This window comes from Ambystoma mexicanum, chromosome 3q (assembly GCF_040938575.1).
Source record: "Ambystoma mexicanum isolate Mex_15411 chromosome 3q, UKY_AmexF1_1, whole genome shotgun sequence".
NCBI classification, from domain to species: domain Eukaryota; kingdom Metazoa; phylum Chordata; class Amphibia; order Caudata; family Ambystomatidae; genus Ambystoma; species Ambystoma mexicanum.
The window spans coordinates 895,064,408-895,087,192 of NC_090926.1; the positions used below are offsets into that span (position 1 = coordinate 895,064,408).

At 50.9% G+C, this 22,785-nt stretch overlaps 1 protein-coding gene across 9 annotated transcripts in view; it reads left to right on the forward strand.

Moving 5' to 3' along the window:
• Nucleotides 1-22,785, forward strand: part of HELZ (helicase with zinc finger) — a 2,743,493-nt gene that overhangs the window by 1,685,168 nt on the left and 1,035,540 nt on the right. For all 9 annotated transcript variants that reach the window (XM_069655034.1, XM_069655036.1, XM_069655035.1 and 6 more), the window contains one exon: nt 10,847-10,965. In XM_069655034.1, coding sequence (XP_069511135.1) covers nt 10,847-10,965 — 119 coding nt within the window. The remainder of the gene's footprint in view (nt 1-10,846; nt 10,966-22,785) is intronic.

A 22,785-nucleotide genomic window follows, 5' to 3' on the forward strand; every position in this document is an offset into this window, starting at 1 on the left:
TTCATTCCTAAAAGGGATACATGACATTATTACTCCCACCTCCAATTACATGCCACTGCTATGGGAGTCTATCAAAGATAAGGAATACATCGGAGGACACAATCCCTCCGAAGAACAAGTTACTTCTTACCTTGTAACGTTCTTTCGATGGGATGTTCCTCCAACGTATTCCTTATCGCCCCTCCCATCCATCCCCGCAGTAATACTTCCCTTGTGGTTGCAGCTTACGCTCCTTCAAGGTCAATAACCAATTTGGGCATGAATTATCTTATGCTACAAAATGGAACTGAGCAACGGACGCCACGCGTGGCTATTAATGGGCATGGTGACGTCGCCGCCGATACGGAGGCTGTCGAGGGACATCGACTCGGCGGACGTCGGCGCGCAGCTCCCTCTACAGAGAAAAAAATTCCGAGGCCAGCAAGCTGGAGACAAATTATCAAAGATAAGGAATACGTCGGAGGAACATCCCATCGAAAGAACGTTACAAGGTAAGAAGTAACTTGTTCATTTTGTGATGGAGGTGCTTTACACTCAATTTCTGTTAGGCTTCTCATTTTCAAGACTGTCTTCCTGGTGGCCGTTGTATCTGCTAGACATGTCGGCAAGCTGCAGGCGCTCTCGTGTAAGCCACCGTTCTTAATGTTTTTTATGGAGGTGTCTTTGAGGGACCAACCTCGTTTCTCACTTTTCTCAAGGTGGCTTTGTAGTTTCACATTGCTCAGTGTGTGGAGCTTCCAGTTTCTTTCCGCCGACTCATCACTTTAAGTAGGAGAGGCTTCATAGGCTTGATCCCAAGAGGGCGCTGAACTTTTTACTTGACTGTAACTAATGCCTTCAGGAGAGACGATCAGCTCTTTGTTGCTTTTTCCCAATCCAGACTTGGGCGAGTGCTTGCGAAAACAAACAATTTCCTGATGGATTGTGCTGTGCATAGCCTAGTGCTATAAGTGAGCAGGTAAAGAGGTGTCGTTAGGTTTAAGGGCCCACTCTGCCAGTGGTGTTGTGGCTTGTAGGCCCTTTAAGGGGGAGTGCAGGTGAGATGAATTTGCCAAGTTGTGACGTGGGCTTTGTTGCATACCTTTGCCAAATATTACAGTTTAGTGACTCTGGGTACGAATTGATGCCCACTTTGGCAGGGCAGTTCTGCAGAGATTCTTGGTGTTTTTGTTTTTGTTTGTTTATTTATAGGGCGCCTGAGAACCCTTGCATACAAGAATACTTAGAGCTTGGATACAGATTGCAGATTACAGGTTGTTGGTTACATATATTATATGCAGTAACTACATTATGTACTTTCTTTAGATGTAAGGGTAGAAGGGTGTAGCTTCCATTCCCACCTCGTGCTAAGAACATTGCTTTGGGAGTCTTATCAATATCAGGAATTTGTGGGAGAATGCAATCCATTGAAGGAGAAATTACTTACCGTTCATGATTTCTATGGATTCTTCTCCCACATACTCCTAGTCCTCCTCCTCCCGCCCACCCCTCTATGGACGCTTGCTTTCTTTATTACAAGTTGAGTATAGATAAGAGGGGAAGAGTTGGCAAGAAGTGCTGCTTCATTTTAGAAAGAGTTGCATGAAGAATTTGTATGCCTTCTCCAGCATGGGGTCTGGCATGGATTCACATGCTCATGAATATTCCCCGTCGTCAGGCTGGGAATCCTCGGTAAAGAAAAAATCAGTATCAGTTTCGTTTCTGATCTGTCTTTCGTAGTAGTAACCAATCACTGATCTCTGTGTCATACTGACCACAGCCAATGACTGCCATCTCCCTAAGCCCCGCCTCTGGCAGCCATCTTCAGAGACGGCCCTTTCGGAGCTCCGGAGGCAGACAAGGGGCCTCCAAGGGAACCAGCGGTGGCTCGTCATCCTACCGCCAGGCGGCACGCTCCTTGTCTCGGGAGGCCTACAGGGGTCGCGGCAAGCAGGGAGCGCCTCGCCGCCGTCAGCAAGGTGGCCAGGGCGGCAAGGCCACCACCTCCAAGCAGGACTGAACTGACCGTGGCCTCGGGCCCCCACCGAAGCACCCCGGTGGGAGGCCGGCTGACGAATTAGGTCGGCGTGTGGAAGTACATCTCCAACGATCGTTGCTTGCTGGATACCCTGGCAAGAGGACACTCTATCGAATTCCTGAAGAAGTGCCCTCACGTTCCACCTGTGGCCAGGAAAGAAAATCACGTCCCGCAACTGCTGTTGGAAGTACGGGCGATGCTCAGGAAAGGCGCCATCGAGCTCGTCCCGAAGAGGCTCCGGGGCTCCGGGGTGTACTCAAGGTACTTCCTCGTCAGGAAGAAGACTGTCGGCTGCCGCCCAATCCTGGACCTTCGTCGTTTGAACAAATACATCAGGTCACAAAAGTTCAGGATGGTCACCCTCCAGCACGTGCTGGGACAGCTGGAGGAAGGCGACTTTCTATCAACGTTGGACCTGGAGGATGCATACTTACACGTTCCCATCCTCAAAAGTCACCGAAAGTTCCTCAGGTTCGTCGTCCAGGGACGCCACTACCAATTCAGAGCACTGCCGTTCGGATTGAAGTCGGACCCCAGGGTCTTTACCAAGTGCCTAGCACCTGTAGCGGCGCGGCTGCGCCTGCAGGGGATTCACGTCTACCCCTACCTGGACGACTGGCTCATCCGCTCAAGGACGAGGGAACTCGCCGTCGAACACACTGCGAGGACCGTCCAGCTACTCACAGACCTGGGATTCGCAATAAATTACCCAAAGTCCCACCTGGTGCCGTCGCAGGTGGCCCTGTTTCTGGGAGCGAAGCTCGATACAGTGAGGCGCCTGGCGGCACCGTCGGAAGAACGGACGAAGACCATTCTGGGCAAAGTGCAGCGCCTGCTAGCCACGGACGTGGCCAGGGTGAGGTCTATCAAGTCCCTCCTGGGGATGATGTCCTCTTGCATCTACCTGGTGCGCCTCTGCAGACTACGGATGCGCCTTCTTCAAGAATGTCTCGACGCTCATTGGATGCAGGCGACGGGCACCTTCGAAGACAGGGTCCCCCACAACGAGGTGTTCCCGGCGGGCGATTCAGTGGTGGGGCGTTCCAGCGCACCTCACGGCGGGCAAGGACTTTCAGACGCCGACGTACCAGGAGACGGTGACGACGGACGCTTCCCTGGAAGGTTGGGGCGCCCACACCGGAGATCTCCATGCAAGAGGCCTCTGGCTCCCGGAGAAGAAGCTCCTGCACATCAACATCCTGGAACTCCGAGCCGTGTTCTGGGCTCTCAAATCGTTCCTCCCGTCGCTCAAGGGCAAGGTGGTGCGGATCTTCACGGACAACACCACGACAATGTTTTACATACGGAAGCAGGGAGGTACCAGATCCCCAGCCCTATCCAAGGAGGCACAGGATCTGTGGCACTGGGCGGTCGCCCAGGGGATGTTCCTGGTTCCCTTCCACCTGGCAGGAGAAAGAAACACCATCGCCGACTCGCTCAGCAGGGAGCTGCGCGCGTGTCACGAGTGGGAGCTGCGCCAGGATCAGGTGGATCAACTCTTCTGACGATGGGGCAAACCCCAAATCGACCTGTTCGCAACAGTGACGAACTCGAAGTGCCAGAGGTTCGCCAGCAGGTTTCCCCAGCCGAGAAGCATGGGCGATGCATTCTCGTTCCCCTGGGACGGCCTATACCTGTATGCGTTCCCTCCGTTGCCGTTGCTGCTTCGACTCATCAGCCAGCTCAAGAGGTCCCGGTGCAGGATGATCCTCGTCGCACCGGCGTGGCCGAGGCAGATCTGGATCCCGGACCTTCTGGACTTGTCAACGTCCCCATCCATCAAGCAGTCGGCAGACGCGGATCTTCTCTCCAGAGAAGGAGGCGCCATCTTCCACCATGACCCGGCTTCGCTGAACCTGCAGGCTTGGCTCCTGCAGCGCTAGAGTTTGGAGGGTACGATATACCGGCCGACTGCAAAGAGGTTCTTGCAAAGGCCAGGGCGTCCTAGACTCTCAAATGCTACGGTCACAAGTGGAAGAGGTTCTCTATCTGGTGCCGAGCACAGAAGATCAACCCCCTACGGATTACGGCCCCTCAAGTGCTGCCGTACCTGCTATCGCTGGCGAAGGCTGGGCTAGCCCATGCCTCCATTAAGATTCATCTGGCGGCGATCTCCAGATATACCAGAACCACAGGACGGACGTCCCTGTGGTCCCATCGACTGGTGAAAGAGTTTATGAAAGGACTGTTCCAGTCGTTCCCGCCGGTAAAGGCCCCAGCCCCGGCTTGGGAACTTAACGTGGTGCTGACTAGGCTCATGGGGCCCCCATTCGAGCCGATGCACTCCGCACCGATGAAGTTTGTGTCGTGGAAGACTGCATTCCTGGTGGCCATTACCTCCGCACGACGAGTGGGAGAGATCCAGGCCCTATCCTGCAAAGCACCGTACTTGACTTTCCATGCCTCGAGGGTGGTCCTTAGGACGCACCCCTCCTTTATGCCCAAGGTGCCGTCGGACTTCCATCTTAACGAGCCCCTGGTGTTACCTGTTTTCTTCCCGTCTCCTTCGTCACCGGCCGAGAGGACTTTGCACTCGCTGGATGTGGCTAGAGCGCTGAAGTTCTACGTGGACTGCATGAAGAGTTTTCGGAGGACTTCACAGCTGTTTGTGAACTTTGGACCTGTGAATCAAGGGAAGGCTCTCTCGAAGTCTTCTATTTCCGGATGGCTCTCCGGCTGCATCATGCACTGCCACCGCTTGGCTAACCGACCGCTGCCAGGCCGTCCGAGAGCCCATTCGACCAGAGCGATCGCTGCTACTACAGCGTTCCTATCTGGTGTGCCCCTGCTGGACATCTGCAGGGCTGCTACGTGGAGGTCGACGCACACCTTCACGAGATTCTACCGCGTCAATCGGGATTCCAGGGAGGAGTCCAGGGTCGGCCAAGCAGTGCTGCGCAACCTGTTTGCTTAAGGTGAGCCTGGTGAGGAGGTAAGAGATGCTTAATGTTGAGTTGTTGTATTGCTTAATGTTGAGCCTTTGCCACCTCCCGTGGTTGTGCATGTGTGTACTGCTATGCATTCTTATATTCATGAGCATGTGAATCCATGCCAGACCCCATACTGGAGAAGGAACAAGTTATTTACCTGTAACTGTTGTTCTCCAGCATGGGTCTGGCATTGATTCACATGCGAACCCTCCCGCCTACCCCTCTGCGGCTCTTCACTTGGTCATACTGCCACTTCACGTGCTACCAAATCTGAAGATGGCTGCCAGAGGCGGGGCTTAGGGAGATGGCAGTCATTGGCTGTGGTCAGTATGACGCAGAGATCAGTGATTGGTTACTACTACGAAAGACAGATCAGAAACAAAACTGATACTGATTTTTTTCTTTACCGAGGATTCCCAGCCTGACGACGGGGAATATTCATGAGCATGTGAATCCATGCCAGACCCATGCTGGAGAACAACAGTTACAGGTAAGTAACTTGTTCCTTATTCAGAGCCTAGTTGAGGTAGCATTGTGGTTAATTGGCTTTCGTTCATCACAATAACAAAAAATTGAAATAATTACATATTTTCAGTCCTCTTCCGTTGAATGCACTAGTGGATTCCTTAGGTACGACGACCGATGTCCCGTCTGGAGTCTAGGAGAGGCACAGCCAAAACATGAGGCTGTCGAGACATGGTATTAAACGCCCCCTGTTGAAATGTTCAGAGCATCTCTGATGTGGCATGATCACTCATCTGTTATCCCGGTAAACTGCCCATGCAAAGGGAGACTTTGTGGCACTTAATATTTTGACAAAGCCAGCTGTCCATCACTCATTTGCCCAAGATCACACATGGTGTTACCCTGGCTGTTTGTACGACCTGGGATTGTGGGTTGGCAAGACAAGGTGCTATAAACCTAGCAGAACTAACCACACATTTTAAAAAAAGCTGCACAACCCTGTCGCCCATGGTGGCGATTAACTTGAGGATTCTGGTTAAAAGCTTCAATTAGAGATTTTGCACAATGATGGAACTTGTAATACTTTGCATACTCTTACATCCTGTCCCCTTTCCTCCATACTGTATGGGCGTCCCTTCCAAGGGATGGGAGACGGAAACTTTTCCACCAGAAAAAATCCTTCTCACCCTTCAAATATAGACGTGCCTGGGTGCGGCCCAGGGAGCATACGCTGCCCTGACTCCGCCCTCTGGCGGCACACCCCAGTCCCCTTTTCCGCGTCGACGGGAACGTGCCGAATTCACCAGCGTTCCTGGGTTTGGCTTCGGCCATGTAATTCCACACACGGATACTTCTTCTTTGTCTTCTTTTTTGTCTTTTTATCATTCAGGTACTTGGTCCTCAGGCGTCACGCTCCTCTCCGGCACATGTCGACTTCTACAGGGTTCAGCAGCTATCCAGCCTGCAACAGGCTCTTCCATACTTCAGACCCTCACACCCTCTGTCTACGTTGCCGTGGCCCAGACCACGGTTGGCAAGCTTGTTCAGCGTGTGGCTCGCTGTCCTCTATGCGCTGAAGAACAGGAGGGACCGGTAAGGTCCTTCTACCAGTAGGTGCACTGAGGCTGCTGCAGCTACCGGCCTCCGGGCCGTGGGATCCTCGGACCCTCCTGGTGACAGTGTTGAGGGACCAGAAGGTTCTTTTACCTGGTCTTCACCCGAGGAGCTCCTCCCTTGCACCGGCACCATGGTCAAGAGGCTATGCCCTAATACCGGCAATACGTCCGAGGGGGTGCTTAAACGCAGGTCTACCGACCCCCGGGCTGAGGATGCCACACCTACCGGGCCTATGCTCGAGGAACCGGGTAGGACTCGTGATCCACACGCAAGAGTCTTGGACGATGCCAGCCCCAGCGGGCTGAGCAACACGTTGCAGGCACCTCGACAAAATGGCCACCGCTCCAGACAGAGGCACCCGTCGGACACCATTCGAGGAATTCGGCGAAGAAAGGGTGTCGAGGTAGGACTGGCCTCAACCAGGTACGTGGCCTACAGCCTACCCCTGTTTTGCACAGGGCAGCTTTCCTTTTCGTCCATATGGGCAGGGTACGCAGTGGCTCCAGAAGCTCCCCGATACCCCGTCAGCACCCCCTGCCTCCACCTCTCCCAGTGAAGAGGTCTTCTTCGAGAGGTTCCTATGCGTCATGACGTCCCCTTGGATGGGGGGGAGGGTTATCCTCAAGGACGCCATCAGGGAAGTCCTTCCTGCAATGCTAGCGGGCACCACAGACTTCTGCGTCGGTGCCCCATGCCCCAGCACAGCTGCCTCCTCCGGCTTCCCAACCGACTCAGGCGGCTCCGTACCAGCCTCTGCTGCCTCCTCAGCCTCTGGCAGCGGACCCTGTACCCCAGCGCCATCTACTCTTCCTCCTCCACAGGATCCCCCAGATCCACAGGATACGCATGAGGAGGAGGATCCCGACACGCCATCCTCAGCCAGGGCCTTCCACAAACGTCTTGCTGGGCTGGTTGTATCTGGGCCTACCCCAAGCTGAGGTCGAAAAGCCAGCAGAGCGGGTTCTGGCGGAAGTCCTCAAACGACGCCCCTCTGCCAAATTGGGGATTCCTCTGCAGACCGATGTTGTCTCCCTGTCAAAGAAGGGCTGGCTCAAACCACACTCAGCCCAGCCTGGTCAGTCTACGCCTGGATACACTCTTGCTTTTGGACCATCCTCAGCCACACTCCTCAGTGATGGCTGCGGCATCCCTATACTCCAAGCCTCAGTCGTCCTCAGCCACCGTCTCCTCTGCGGCGCTGTTAGGCAAGGAGGAGAGAAGATCTTGGAGGCGTACGGCAAGAAACTCTATTCCAACGCATCCATACATCTTTGTCAGGCCAACACAGATTCCAATGTGGCTGCCGCCAACCAAAGATTATGGTGGGAAATTGCGGACTTCCTTCTGGCACTCCCCACCCAGAGCCAATCACGATTTATGGTGGAGCTTGCCCGAGGCCAAGCATGTGGTGCATGATCTCATGGAATCCACTGTGGCCCATATTGACACCTCTGGCCGTGACACATGTATTGCCACAGACATGAGAAGCACAGCCTGGCTCCGGACTACAAAGTTCAACCCGGATGTCCCGGAACGCATATTAGATCTACCGAGCGAGGAGGGGTGGGGGGGCCTTTTCCACTCCTCCACGGACAAAGAGCTGCACAAAAAGAAAAACAGCTCACAAACGGCCTTGTCTTTATCCATCTTGACAAAGACCACGCCCAAATCGTATACCCAATCTCAGCAGCGCTCCGATAGGGGTTGTACATACGGAGGGTTTCGAGGTTTCCAGGAGCGTAGATCCAGGCAGCCGTACCGCTTGCCGTCTCAGAGCCGGCGCAAGTGTTAGGGAGAATTCTCATTTATGGCTAATTTCCCTCACCTAGTATGCCCCCCAGCAGCTTTGCTGGACGTCTGGAGTTTTTTTTTTCCACTTGGTAAGAGTGTGAGCTTTTCCCCCACTCTTACCTGTTTTGCCATGTGTATTTCTCTGTTTTTTGATTGTGGACTCTGAAGTACACCACTTGAGTAGCCCCCTTCTTGCTGTGTGTCACCCAGCACCTTCAGTGCTGTTGCACATGGTTGTCTTTGAGACTTCCCCCGACTCCATTTCTGAGACGGACTACAGTCCCTCGGAAAAGGGTAAAGTTGCCATTAACTTTACTTGGTCAATCTACCACAGATCCAGTACACCCCATCTTCCATGGAGTACTGGAAAAGGTTAATTCGTATCCCTTTTTATCTGTACCTCCTAGAGCATTGTTTCGCTCTTTTTACATTTAGACTTGGCTGGTGGCAGTGGTATCTACCCTAATTTTCCTACCGCGATTATACTAGATAAACGTGGTATTGTTCTTGGCTATTATATTAGCCTCGAACTTAACCCTGCTTGACCAAATCGTCTTTCGTTTTGGCTCTGGTTGGGTTTCTTCACCATTTCCTTTTGTTAAAGTCCTTCTTGTGTTTTACTTTGTGCGGCAAACTAGGTTTGCCTTCTTTGTTCACCGTCTTTTGGCGGGCTCCTACTCAGAAGCCCTCCACCAGGCGCCTGGGTGTCTAGGTGGGCTGAATGTGAGGGAGGGGTGCAGTCACCCCCTGCACAGGGTATCCTTGGAAACCCAAGTCGCACTTTGCCATGATTGGCTGAGGTGGTTCTCCGGGCTGGACAACCCCCCTGCTGGGTGATTGACAGCCAGGCTGTGTGAATGGGGGCTTTGCGCATAAAAGGCAGGTCTCTTGGGCTAGAAGTCAGAGAGTCGCCACTGGAACTACAAGGAACCGAAGAGAAGCGGAGAGAATAACGGCTGCTGCAACTATCCCGTCCCGGTGAAGCCCTGCTGCAGTCCTGAGCTAACTACCCTTCAACAACCAAGAGAAGATCCATTCCAGAGTCTTCTTCCCTTGAGCCTGGTGGGGATAACCAGCTCATCTTCCACAGCCAGAGGATCCTTCCTTGGTCGAAATCGCTGCACACAGATGTAGTGGTCTGGATAGCCATTTGAAGAGCCTCTCCTGTTTTTACAGAGCTCACCTTTTATTCATTGTTGCTGCTGCCGGCTTCATCCTTGTGTGGTGCAGACCCCCTTCAGACGTCGTCCTTCACAACGAAACTCCAGGAATCGTGGGTCTGCGGGAAACCAACAGGAACAACTGCCAGGGCGCCAGCTGCACCATTGGAATAAGGTACTGTGTTCTGCTTGAGGAAACTGGGTGAACCCCTTTTATTCATCTCCAAGGCTTGCCCTTGTCTTCCCTCCTTCTTATAACCTTTGCTTCCGAACATTGAGAATATCGAAGTACTTTTGGCTACGTTGAATCGTGAACTGTCTGACTGTGTGATCTTCGGCAACAGAACCCCCGGTGTCATTTGACCCTGGCTCCAGCCCTTTGACTTTGGTACTCCTGTCTCTGAGTGTTTCTCAATTCTGTCTGCCTAACCAAACTATTGCCTGTGATTTTTGCCTCCAACTCCCTCTGGGTATCTCAGGTGCTAAGTGTGTGTTTGCCCCGGTAGCATTTCATGTCACGGATACACGTTTATTCAGTAGACCGAACTGTCAAAAAGTGATCGCAATCGTATTCGCGGTAACGTGTTTTGTTCCTAACACCGGTTCATTCAAACACAGGGTACTTACCTTGAGACATACTATACAAAGTGAAATGGTTAGTTGTAGTAGATTTAACGTGTGGTTTTTGTTTAAGTTTAATAGAAGTGTTGTGTTTATAACAAATGGTTTAAAAAATAAATGTACTTATATTTTTCTACCCGAGACCTTGAGTCAGTGTTTGCTTGAGTCACAGTAACTGTGGTCCCTTTGTGTAATCTCTGCTACTGCTCATATACTCTTGAGATAAGCGTGGCTGCTCCGCCACTGCTACCACTCTGACATAGCGGGACAGGCTTGTACCAAAGGTAAAATTTGTATTGCCACCCGTAGTCTTAATTGTGTGTAGTGGTCCCTAAGGGCACTGCACAGGATTCTGCCTAACAAAAGGGGACTATGGACTAAGAGTACGTAAGTCATTACGGTGAGTAACTTATAATTTATTCCTCAAGACCTTTTACACTTGAAGGTTATATTTGGGGGGTTTTAGAAGTGGCAAACCTTTCTCCTGTTTTAATTTGGATGGTTACAGCATACTCCTAAAATAGTTAATTTCACTTTTGACCATCAGTTGGTAAACCACAGTGGCATTGTGATGCCATTTAATGTATGTGGATATGTTTAATGTAACAGTAACTATATAGTAATGTTTGTGACATTAATGTTCAATTTGTTTTTATTTGACCATCATATTTCCTGTAATGAAAAATATGAATTGCCACTTATTTATTTCTATTTCCTTAGATAATACTTACTTTGATGTTTTTCAGGGTTTTTTACGCATATACTGTTAGATGAGGCTGCACAAGCCATGGAGTGTGAGACCATCATGCCTCTAGCACTGGCAAATAAACACACACGACTTGTCCTTGCTGGAGACCACATGCAAGTAAGGATGGTTTATGAACTTTGTTTAGCCTGAATGCTCATTTTGTTCACTCAATGATGTTGTGGATTAAGAAATGCAAACAAAACAGTTCCATTAGTCTTTTTAATTTAAATGTAATCTTTGAATGGGTAAATTTATTTTCTCTGAAGCATTTGCAATCATTTCCCTTTCTGGATGCTGTATCCTTCTACCGTGATGTCCTGACAGGATTATAGATTACAAAATCACATGCTGTGACAAAGCACAGCATGGTAGGGTTAGAGGGTATGATATCTTCTCTGGCAGGTATTTATTTGCTTTTAGGTTAGCTGTGTGGTGATTTATATAGTTCCCATGCCTCCCCTTTACACCACAAATGGGATCTAAAGGGGAGGCATGGCCCAGGGGCTGAAATAGACACAAGGGGGCCAAACCCAACAAAACTATAGACTTTTAGCTTCCATATATGTTGTCATAGTGACATCATAGACAACTTTGGCTTACTTTAATTTCCTGATCCCACACTGAGCTCTTTGGTGCAATATATCCCAACAGTTAATAGGTGCCCAGCTATAATTCTTTATATAGTTTTCTAAAGCCCACACAACGGGCCTAGAAGGGGTTTGTAGTGATGCTTGCAAGTTGCCACAATAGGGAGGAGTCTGTGCTTAATTTGCAGAATAAATCAATAATTACAGATGCTACATATTTTCTACCATACCTGTGTCACATCAGGCGACAGCTCACCACCCACTGCTGCTCACTGCAGTTTCAACATATTTGGGGTTGCTCCTGTACCTCCCACTGGCCCTTTTAGGGCCATGGGTGCACTACACACAGCAGATTGCAATTTACAAATGCTAATCAATATCACTTAAAATTAAATGATTTACTAGTTGCGGTCTGAAATGAGACACAATGTTTAACTCTTGCTTTGAATGCACAGTCTTTATCATTCCTTCTGATTTGGTAAGTGACAGGTGAAAGGTTTAAACATATATCCACCTGCAATAGTGCAAAATTGATAGCTTTCTATAGTTGAGTTTTGCACTAATGTTGACAAAACCATTACTAAATGAGTTCCAAGAGGTGCCTGTTTAGTGATCCTGCCTGCAGAGTTTCAGCAGCATCAGCGCCATGTGACTGCCATAGCACTTTCTGGATGCGCCCATACCACATACCTAAGTCGCCCTTATACCCCCTTACCCTCCCATGCTGCAGCGCTGCTGTCTGTTACTAGAGTAGAGTGGTGGCAATGACCAAGTAGCCTGACTGAAAGAAGTGTGCAGGCCAGGGTACACTGCGCCAAGCACTGTCAACCTTCTAGCACATTGTCATTCATTAAAATATGGATAACTAACACTGAAGCACCGGCATAACTCAATTGTTATGTGTCTAAAATTGAGACAGTTAAAATAATAAAGTAGCTAAAACACAAAATAGAACTGAATCTGAGACAAAAGTGCTAGTGATAATAAGTCCTGGGACACTGCCCTATCAAACACTCCCATTATTTAAGAACCAAGAGGAATACGGGTAAGTGTAACAATATGTACTAAATGTGTTTACCACAGTGTGCACTTTGGGTGCATCTGCCTAGGAAGTGTAGTGTGTGTGGCCTTTTGCCTTCCTGGTCCATGAAATATAAGGTTCAACTTGCTTCTTTGCTCCACCTAACAAGAAGTACTTCTCTCCCTACTTTGCTTTAGTGTGTATATTAGGCTCTGACATTACCCTCTAGCTGTAGGTCACCCTCCTCCCCAATATTTTGAATGATACTTGCGTTGATGACTCACACCCTGCTTTAGGTTGATTACTTTCTCCTATCAGCAAGTATGTTCGTCTTTCTTGCTTAGGGTCAATGCTTCCTTTTATTCTCTCCTACCAGCAATTATTTTTCCCTGTTGCATAGGGTCTTCGCCAGACTTGTGTTTTTAAAACGCACTAGACACTTTTCTAGCTTTTGGAAGGAGGGCTACTATGTTTTTTTTGTACTTTTTTTTCCTCCTGGTCCGGTCTCCACCAGTGTCTGAAATGTATTCTCAAAAGGCTCTTGGTGCGGTCTGCTTCTCTGGGTCTAGTCTCCACAGTGTCTGAGCTATACTACTCTGTAAGCTCTAGGCTCTTGTTCTGTGTTTGTGCTCTGCCATTGTCAGGACTATTTCAACCAGCAGGCTCTTAGCTCACTCTGTCGTCTCTGGGTGTGGGCACCAACAAGTATTCCTCTATCCCTGTTCCTGGGATTTGCCAGCTTTTCAGATGAGCCCTTTAGCAAGCTTCTGACTGTCAACTTAAAAATATCACTGTGGCCTGCTAAGGCACCTGATTCTTTATAAAGAATTCCTTCATCCCACAGATCCCTCATCTTTGATATTCACAAGTTGCCTCCACTGGAGTGCAGTATGCCTCTGACTGGCATTGAAGCATACCTTTCACTGGACCTGTCGTGGCCAGTATGTATGGAGCTGCAGTGATTCACTGCCTCAAGTGCCTAAGCCACAGTTTCTTTTGGGCTTTAGTCTGTCATCTTGGAGGCAGCAGAACACATACCTGATGATGACATGAGGGTTGGGGGCTCTGGTGAAGGACGGCAAAGAAACTTCCTGTCAGATCCTCCCAATTGGGCCTGAATACCGCAGATTGTGTGACCAGGACAATGGCCACCAACATGGTTTTGAGGAAATAGTCTTGGCAGTGAACGTCAGACCCGCATGCCCAGGAGATGCTTGTAGACAGCCTGTTTGATACAAAGAATCGCTTCAGAAATTCCATGCTTCCAAGGCTACTGCAACGTCTCTGGGCCTACCTGTCCAACAGCAGCAGCCTGCTAGCCCTGTGGGCAGTGGCTTTCGCCCCTTCACCGCCTATGCACACAGGGGGAAAGAAGTCAGGCACGCTCAGGGAAGTGGGTGCATGGCTGCTCTAACATGAGTCAGCGTAAAGGTGCACCCAGTAGAGGCGTCTCAACCTCCACTGTGCCCTTTGCTGCCTCACGTGCGAGGCGTGTATGAATCAAATTACCAGCATCCCTTTCCTGTGCGAGGCAGAATACCCCATTTAGGAAAGGATGATTACTTCCTAGACCTGAACCTTATAGGTTATTCACCAGGGATACTGTCTCTGCATTGCTAATTTTCCTCCGGAGCATCCTATGGGTGGCAAGTTCCTGCCTCTGGATCCTCGCCTGCTGGAGTAGGTTTGTTTGCTTCTGGCAAAGGGGCCTATACTCGGCTCCCTACTCTAAGACAACGGCTGGCATTCAACCTATTTCCTGGTGCTGAAGAACAACGGGGGCCTTGGCCCCATCCTGGATCTGAGGCTTCTGAACCTCTACTTACACAAGAACAAGTTTAACATGGTTACTCTAGTCCAGATCCTTTAGGCCCTGGACCTGCAGGTTTAGGTAGTCTCCCAGGAGCTCTGGGATGCATACTTACATGGGCCCATCCACTGGAAGGCACGGAAGTACCTGTGATTCAAGGTATGGAATTGCCATTACCAATTCAAGCTCTTGTCATTGCGCTTCTCTTTGGCACCTGGGGTCTTGATCAAGGCTGGCAGTGGTAGCGTCTCGCTGCATGTCTTTCCAAAGTTGGATGATTGGCTTGTCCGAGCTTGCTCCCCAGCCCAGACTTTGGTGCACTTGTCCTGGATATCTAGCTTATTGGACAGCTTTGGCAATTTCTGGATCTTATGGACTCCTGCATCCTTGTAGTGCCAGAGGCTAGAATACGCATGAGGTCGCTACAGAGGTTTCACACCTTCTCCACGTCTCAGCAAAGGTGTTCATGGACCTAGAATGTTGATCTCTGAGGGACAGCCAGTTGAAGGGTGTATTGTTATGACAACCCTGGCCACAAATGACATTAGTCATGGGCACATTCCTGACAAGCTGGGCTGCTCACCTCCAGGATCAGATGGTGAGCGACCTCTGGATCTGCATGAGTGCGTGGAGCACATCAATTCTAATGGATTGTCCTCCCACAGACTCCTCATCTTAGATATGTATTTTCCTTCTTTGCAGCTCTGTGAAACTTTTTCCCAGCAGGGGGGGATGTCATGCACACTGCCGTAGATGACCGTTTGGTCATCGTCTTCGTGATCGGACGGTATGTCCATGCGGTACAAATTGCATGTTTGCTAAACCGTGACCTCCGTTGCTTATTTCTGCATGCCCGGCACGCTACTCTGGAACTTCGCTTCAGAGAAATCCTCTGATGCAGTTAATTGTTTCAAAATGTGTTTGAATTCTTTCACTATGTCTACTCCAAGACCCTCTGGTTTCAAAAAGGGCCGTCATTGCTGCGCAAAAATGTTACTCACTGATCCTCTGAGTTTCTGTGGTGCCTGGGAACTGACCACGTTGTGGCAGATTGTGGCTTATGTCAAGTTATGACACTGGAAGCCTTAAAGGAGAGAGCCTCCAAATTGGACATGGGTCGTTCGTCTTTGAAGTCCCCAACTGCGATGCCTTTGAAGACCTGATGAAAAGAGCTCCAGGGCCGATAAATTGCCTGAGAAGGATAAAAATGGTCAGAAAAACTTCGTAAACCATCCTACTCGAAGAAGAAGAAAGCATTTTTCAACAGACTCATCCTCAGTGAGACAGGCACGGTTTCCATCTAAATCTGCCTCGGTGGATAAGTGGGAAGTGTTTGCATCAAAATGATGCAGGTCTTCGAGAAAACGTGTCTACCCATTTTCTCTTCTTCTGGGAAGAAGACCATTGAGCCCACTGCACCCGAAAAGACCAGCAGGGATTTGACTCAACAACCACCTTGTGCACCTGAGAGCCAGAGACCAGTGAAATCCTTAGCGTACTGTCGAAGCCACTGACGCCATCAGCAGCTGATGCGTTCTTTGACGTTCCATCGGCGCCATCGAAGAAGAATCAATCGTAGACAGTCAAGGATCTATCGAGTAGATTCACTCCATACTCTTACATCCCGTCCCCTTTCCTCCATACTGCCTGGGCGTCCCTTCCAAGGGACGGGAGACAGAACCTTTTTCACCAGAAAAAACGTTCTTCCCCTTTAAATTTAGAGGCGCGTGGGTGTGTGCTGCCCAGGGAGCCTGCGCTGCCCTGACTCCGCCCTCCGGTGCCACAACTTTGTCCCCTTTTCTGCATCGACGGGAACGGGCCGAATTCACCAGTGCTACTGGGTTTGGCTTCGGCCATGTAATTGCATGCGCAGCTACTTCTTCTCCTTATCTTTTTTGTCTTTTTTTCATTCAGGTACTCGGTCCTCAGGCGTCGCACTCCTCCCTGGCGCATGTCGACTTCTACAGGGTTCAGCAGGTGTCCATCCTGCGACGGACTCTTCCCGACTAAAAACCCCCATGCCCTCTGCCTACGGTGCCTTGGCCCAGACCACGGCTGGCAAGCTTGTACTGTGTGCAACGCGCTTTACTCGAGGTCTTTGAAGAACAGACTAGCCAGGTGGAGGCAGCTTTTCCAGAGATCGCCTCCAAAGGACCTAAAGGACATTGTCTACTTTCGATCCAGGCCCAAGGTAGGGCCGCTCTTTTCCATTGCACCCCGTAAAGGAGACTCCTTCTCAAGGACTCGCACGAGCGGGAGGGACCGCCCAGGTCCTTGTACCGGCACAATTACCGAGGCTGTATCAGCTACCGGCTGACAGGCCGAGGGGTCAGTGGATCCTCCCGGTGACAGTGCTGGCGGACCAAAAGGTCCTTTTACCAGGTCTGTGCCCTAGTACCGACATGTCTGAGGGGGCGCTTATATGCAGTTCTACCGGCAGACCTGAAGAGGGCTAAACTCCACTAGGCCTCGGCCTGAGGAACAGGGTAGGCCCCATGATCCACACTCAAGAGTCCTGGACGGGGCCCAGTGAGCCGAGAAACATGACGCAGGCACGTGGAAGGCAGCTCGACAAAATGGCTGCTGCGCCAGAAAATCCAGACATATGGCCAACGCCGCTTCAAGGAAGGCAGCAGGTGGAGGAACGTGCGTCGAGGCGGGACTGGTGTCAACCAGTTATGTGGCCTACAGCTTACCCTTCCTTCGTACAAGGCAGGTTCCCGCTGCGCCCATATGGGCAGGGCAAGCAAGGGCTCCAGCAGCCGCTCGCTACCCCATCAATATCGTCTACCCTCACTCCGGCCTGCGAGGACAGTTTCTACGAACGGTTCCTCGGGCTCATGAAATCTCCTCGGATGGGGGGTCATCCTAAGGGACGCCATCAGAGACGTGCTCCCACCAATGGCTCTGGCGCCGCAGGCCCCAGTACAGGCTCTGCGAGCCCCTGTTCAGCCTCCGCCCCCTGCACTGGCCCCCCCACGATAGTGCAGGCGGTTCCGTACCAGCCTCCTGCGCCCAGCACTCCTCTTCCAATGTCAGATCAACCGGTCCCTCAGGTGGACACAGATGAGGAGGAAGACCCAGACACTGCGTCATCAGCCAAGGCCTTCCATGAACGTCTTGTGGGGTTGGCTGAGTACTTGGGCCTTCTTCAACCTGAGGTCGAGCAACCATCTGAGGGGGTCCTCGCAGAAGTCCTCACGCTATGTCCCACGGCGAGAATAGGGATCCCGATGCAGATTATGTAGTTTCCTTGGCCAAAAAGGGCGCCCCACACGATCCAGCCGGTCAGTCGACGCCTGGACGTCAAGTACAGGCAGATGGAGGGGGATACACTCTTGCTATCAGCATACCCTCAGCCACACTCTTCGGTGATCGCTGCGGCATCACTATGCTCCAAGCCTCAGTCGTCCTCGGCCTCTTCCGCCGCGGCGCTGCTAGGCAAGGAGGAAAAGATCTTGGAGGCATACGGGAAGAAGCTGTTTTCCAACGGATCCTTGCACCTTCGTCAAGCCAACGCAGATGCCATGCTAGCAGCAGTTAACCAGAGGCTCTGGCAGAAAAATTGCTGATTTTCTCCCAGAGCTTCTGGCACAGAGCCAATCCTGATTCAAGGCGTTATTGGCAGAGGCCAAGATGGTGGCGCCGGACATAGTGGAGTCCACAGTGTCCCACATTGACACCTCTGGCCGTGCCATCTGCATTGCCACGGACATGAGAAGAACGGCCTTGCTCAGTGCTATGAAATTTAACCCGGATGTCCAGGAACGCATCTTAGATTTTCCGTTTGAAGGGGGTGACCTCTTACACTCCACAACGGACGAGGAGCTGAACAAAAAGAAAAACAGTTCACAAACGGCTAAGTCTTTATCCATCCTGACAGAGACCACGCCCAAAACGTACACCCAGTTACAGCACCGCTCGGACAAGGGGCGTACATACGGAGGGTTCTGTGGCTTCCAAGAGCGGAGGTCCATGCAGCCTGACAGTTCACCGACTCAACATCGGCGCAAACAACAAAGAGGGGGGGGATAAGGGCTTTTCCTGTCCCCCTTCTCTGCAACAGCCTCAAAGGAAAATAAGGCATGACACACCCCTCCGGATCCATGTGTCTCCAGTAGGAGGCAGGCTTGCTCTCCATGCACATTTCTGGCACCAGAATTTCACGGTTCCCTGGATCCTCTCTGTAGTCTGCACAGGGTTCCGCCTCCCTATCCCAGCCTCTCCTCCCTCCTCCCCTCCACTCCCACAGGTTGGGACAGCAACTCTTTTGGCGGAGGTCCGGTCGTTCGTCGAGAGTCCGGCAGTGGAGGAAGTCCCAGCCTCCCAGCGAGGCTTGGGCTTTTACTCCAGGATTTTGGCCATTCTGAAAAAAGATAAGGCATGCCTGAGAGTAGTGCTGGACCTTTCCACCCTCAACCTCTCCTTACTGCTACAAAAATTCAAGATGGTTACGCCAGCTTTGATAGCGGAGGCATTGTACAAAGGAGACTGAATGTGTTCCCTGGATCTGAAGGACACGTACCTACACGTCCTGATTTGGCAGCCTCATTGTTATTTTCTACGATTCAGGATCATGGGCTACCATTTCTCATTCAAGGTGCTTCCTTTTGGCCTCAACTTGGCCCCCAGGGTCTTTACCAGGCTGATGAACATAGTGACGGCCCTCCTCAGGTCAAAGGGCCACTACATCTACTCGTACCTCAACGACTCGCTCGTCAGGCAACATCTCCGTAAGCAGTGCACCATACTACCCACTCTTATGAACACACTGCACGAGCAGGTTTCCCACTCAACCTCAAGAAGTTGCAGCTGCAGCCCGCTGTCACGACCCGTATAAAAAAAAAACGGGCCAAGAGGGGCCTTGGATCGGGTCTCAAACAAACTCGGGCATCCTTTGCTGAAGCCCTCTTGGCGCCAGGCTCATATTTCATGAAGACTTGTGTTTTGGGACTACTTTATTCCAGTGCCAGCCAACATAGAGGCACCGGCATCAGTGAAGTAACTAGATCGCACTCGCCCATAAAGGACAACGCGCCCCTGCCAAGAAGGCAGTACGGAGAGCATGCCAAAACCCATAAGGTGAAGAAAGGTCCGGGGAGGGGCTGCGGGCTTACTGGGTGTTGGGAGGCTCTTACCCCAGTTGCCCAGTCTTGAACATTGCCCACCTGTATTCCAGGCAAAACTTCTCTGCTGATCATACCTGGGAGCGTCTGAAAAGAATACCAGAGTCCTCACAGCTGGGTGGCGTCCCCGCGGATACCAGGTGAGCGTAACACCCACACAGAGACTGACCTTTTTGGGTCTCATTTGGGACACGTGCTCCGAGAGGGTTTTTCCCTCAGGACAAGATTGCGGCTCTCAAGAGGGCCACTGCGCACTTCCTCAGCAGAGAAGTGACCTCTGCTTGGTGGTAGCAACACCTACTGGGGCTCATGGTAGCAGTCCTCTTGGCTGTCCCCCACACAAGACTCGGGATGAGGAGGATACAGCTGCACTTTGCAGTCTCTTGGAACCCGGTGCGAGGCTCTCGGAGATGATAAACGTTCCTCCATCACTTCACCCAGACCTCACATGGTGGTCCAGGGACTGCAACCTTCGGCTGGGCAAGCCCTTCCGGCAGCCCCTCCCCGCAGGTCACCATCACCACGGACTCCTCTCTCGAGGGTTGGGGGGACACCCTGGACAACTTCTGCTTCCACGGCACTTGGACCCGGCAGGAGCAGGAATACCACATCAATTGGCTGGAACTGAAGGCTGCCTGGCTTGACCTCAGAGCCTTCCTTCTGGTTATAGAGGGCAAAGTCGTCCTCATTCAGACAGACCACTCAACCAGCATGTTCTACGTCAACCAGCAGGAAGGTACTATATCCCCCAACACCTGTCCCCCCCCCACTATGCTGGTTCGCAGTCAGCACGTGGGAATGGGCCCTGAAGAACATCATCTACTTCACGGCTGTCGACCTGCTGGGGGAATCCAACCTGGAGGCAGACGGGCTCAGCAGATTGGGGGCGGACAACTACGAGTGGCAGCTGAACGGCCTAGTCTTGCAGAAAATCTTTTACAAATGGGGACACCCCCAGATGGACCTCTTTGCCTCCTGGGACAACAGGAAGTGCCAACCGTTTGCTTCCTGGCAAGGTCTGGGCACCGGCTCCTTGGGCGATGCATTCTAGATTCAGTGGGACGGAATGACCGCATGCGCCTTCCCTCCCACACCACTGATACACAGGGTGATATGCAAGATCAAGGAATCTCGCCACCTCAGCATCATTCCAATAGCACCGTAGTGGGGGTCAGCAGTCCACAATGATTTTGCGAAGTAGTACAGACCAGCCTTATCTGATCTTGAAATCCTAACCAAGCATCCAGAACATGATAGTGCATCCCTGAGGGTGGAATGCTGCTTGTTCTTTGAGCACATGAGGTATGCCCACCTTCTGGTGCTGCTCGCCTGTTTTAGCAGAATTTATTTCTGAAAAAAATAAGAAATATCTGCGATCCGAGAATTTTCTCCTCAAATGTGCTCAGCTGTCTCAGCTGTATGGCAATCCCTGTGCAGCCTTTTTTAGTCGTTGCTGCAGACCCTCCTCCACTGTGGTGCGGCGCGCTTGCCTGTCACAGGTGGATTCTTCATACTTTACCGGTTTTCCTTGTTGCATGATGTCCAGGATGGCCGCCTGCTTTTCTGCAACCATGAAGGAGCTCCGAGCCCTCTCCCATCCCCACCTGCCTCCATTGTGATTGGCCTTGGAGCTAATAACATCGGACTATCGGGAGCGGCAGGCTTTAGCCGGCCCCCTTCTCCATAGGCCCACTCCTAGGCCCCTGTCAGCTCCCTGTCCGCTGCCGCTTCGGGGCATGAGGTCTCCCTGAACCAGTCTCAAGCACCTTGAGGATCATGCTCTCAAATTCTCCTGGAACCCTGAACTATCTTGACACTTATCATGGCTGCAAACATGGGTTAGCCACCCATTTCTCGTCAGTCTACACCCCTGACTTTTCCACCTTCTCCCTTCTCACACTGTTCCCATGCTTATTGCCTGTAACCATGCTGTGTTTGATACCATCTGTTGCTATTTTGATTTTAGCTGCTAGTGCCATATGTTGCTATTTTGAATTTAGCTGTTGGTACCTTCTGTTGCTGCTTGGATTTTAGCCGTTAGTACCATCTCTTGCTATTTTGATTTCAGCTGTTACTACCATCTGTTGCAATTTTGAATGTAGCTGTTAGTAACATTTGCCCAGTGACTACCCTGTGCTAACCCATCCTGTCTCCGTCCCCCCACCTGCCCTCCACTACTCTTTCCTTTCCTCCCCCTCCTCCATGACATCTATGGCTCTCTTTATCACTCCTATTTTTCCAACTGTTTCTCCGTTGATTATCCTACCCTACTCTTGAAGTCTGGTAGGAAGAAGTTAAAAAAAGATATCCTTGCCTCTAACCCTGGTCTCCCTATCACTGTCACCTACTCCAGCGCTTCCTCCAGACAGACCCTCTGACATCCTCTTTGTCGTTCCTTCGCCGGACCACTGGACTGCTCATATGGTCTCAGTGCTCTCTCCCTTTTCTTCCTCTCCCATTAATGGTGGCACCCAGTGGGAGGCACTCCTGGACCCCTTCCACTCCTCTAAGGTTATCATTAATGTCTACTTTAATGGCACTGTCATGATCCAAGGCCCTCAGGCCAATCCTCTTCCCCCCTTCATCTACCTTGCTTCCCCCTCAGACTCCTCCTTGGCTACCTTGCACTCTCCCCCCGCCCCCCTTCCCTTGGGCCCCTTCTACACCTCTGCAGGGCGTACCCCTGATTAGTACCCCTTCCGGGAAGTCCTTCAAGGCTGGTAACCTTCTCCATATTTTCAATCTCAACTCTCGCTCAGCTGTCAAACATTCCTCTGACGGTATCCGGTAAAATTCTCAAACACATTTTCGAAATACCATTTTGTCAAACAATTTGCCGAATTTTTTTTCTTAGAATGTATTATTTTTTATTTTGTTTTTTTGTTTGTTTCGCAAGTAAAAAAAAGTGTCAAAAAAAAGGTGGGTTTTATTATTATTATTAGAAATTAAATTATTAGAAATTAAAAAAAATTAGAAAACATTTTTTTTGCCAATTTTGTGCCGACAAAATGGCATTTTGAAAGTATGGCATTCGAAAAAGTCACTATAAATCTCCTGACATCTGCCACCTCCTGGAAGAACTCGTCCTCAATGTCCTCGGTCTCACCAAGACATGTTTCATGGTCAGCTCTGTCACGAGGGTTGACACTCTCCTCCCTGATGGCTGCAAGATCCTCTGCGTGCCCAGATCCAAGCGTCTTGGTGGTGGTCTAGCCTTGATATTTCCGGAGTGGATTCCTGCATCTTCCTATGCAGGCCTACTCTTGTTTCGAATTGCCTTGTCTGCAGGATTTCTCTCTCTGCTGGCTACTCTTACCGTAGCTATTATCTATCGGTCACCTGGTCAGATCTCCTCCTTCCTCTGAGTGGGCGGAGCTCTCCTCCCTCCTGGCG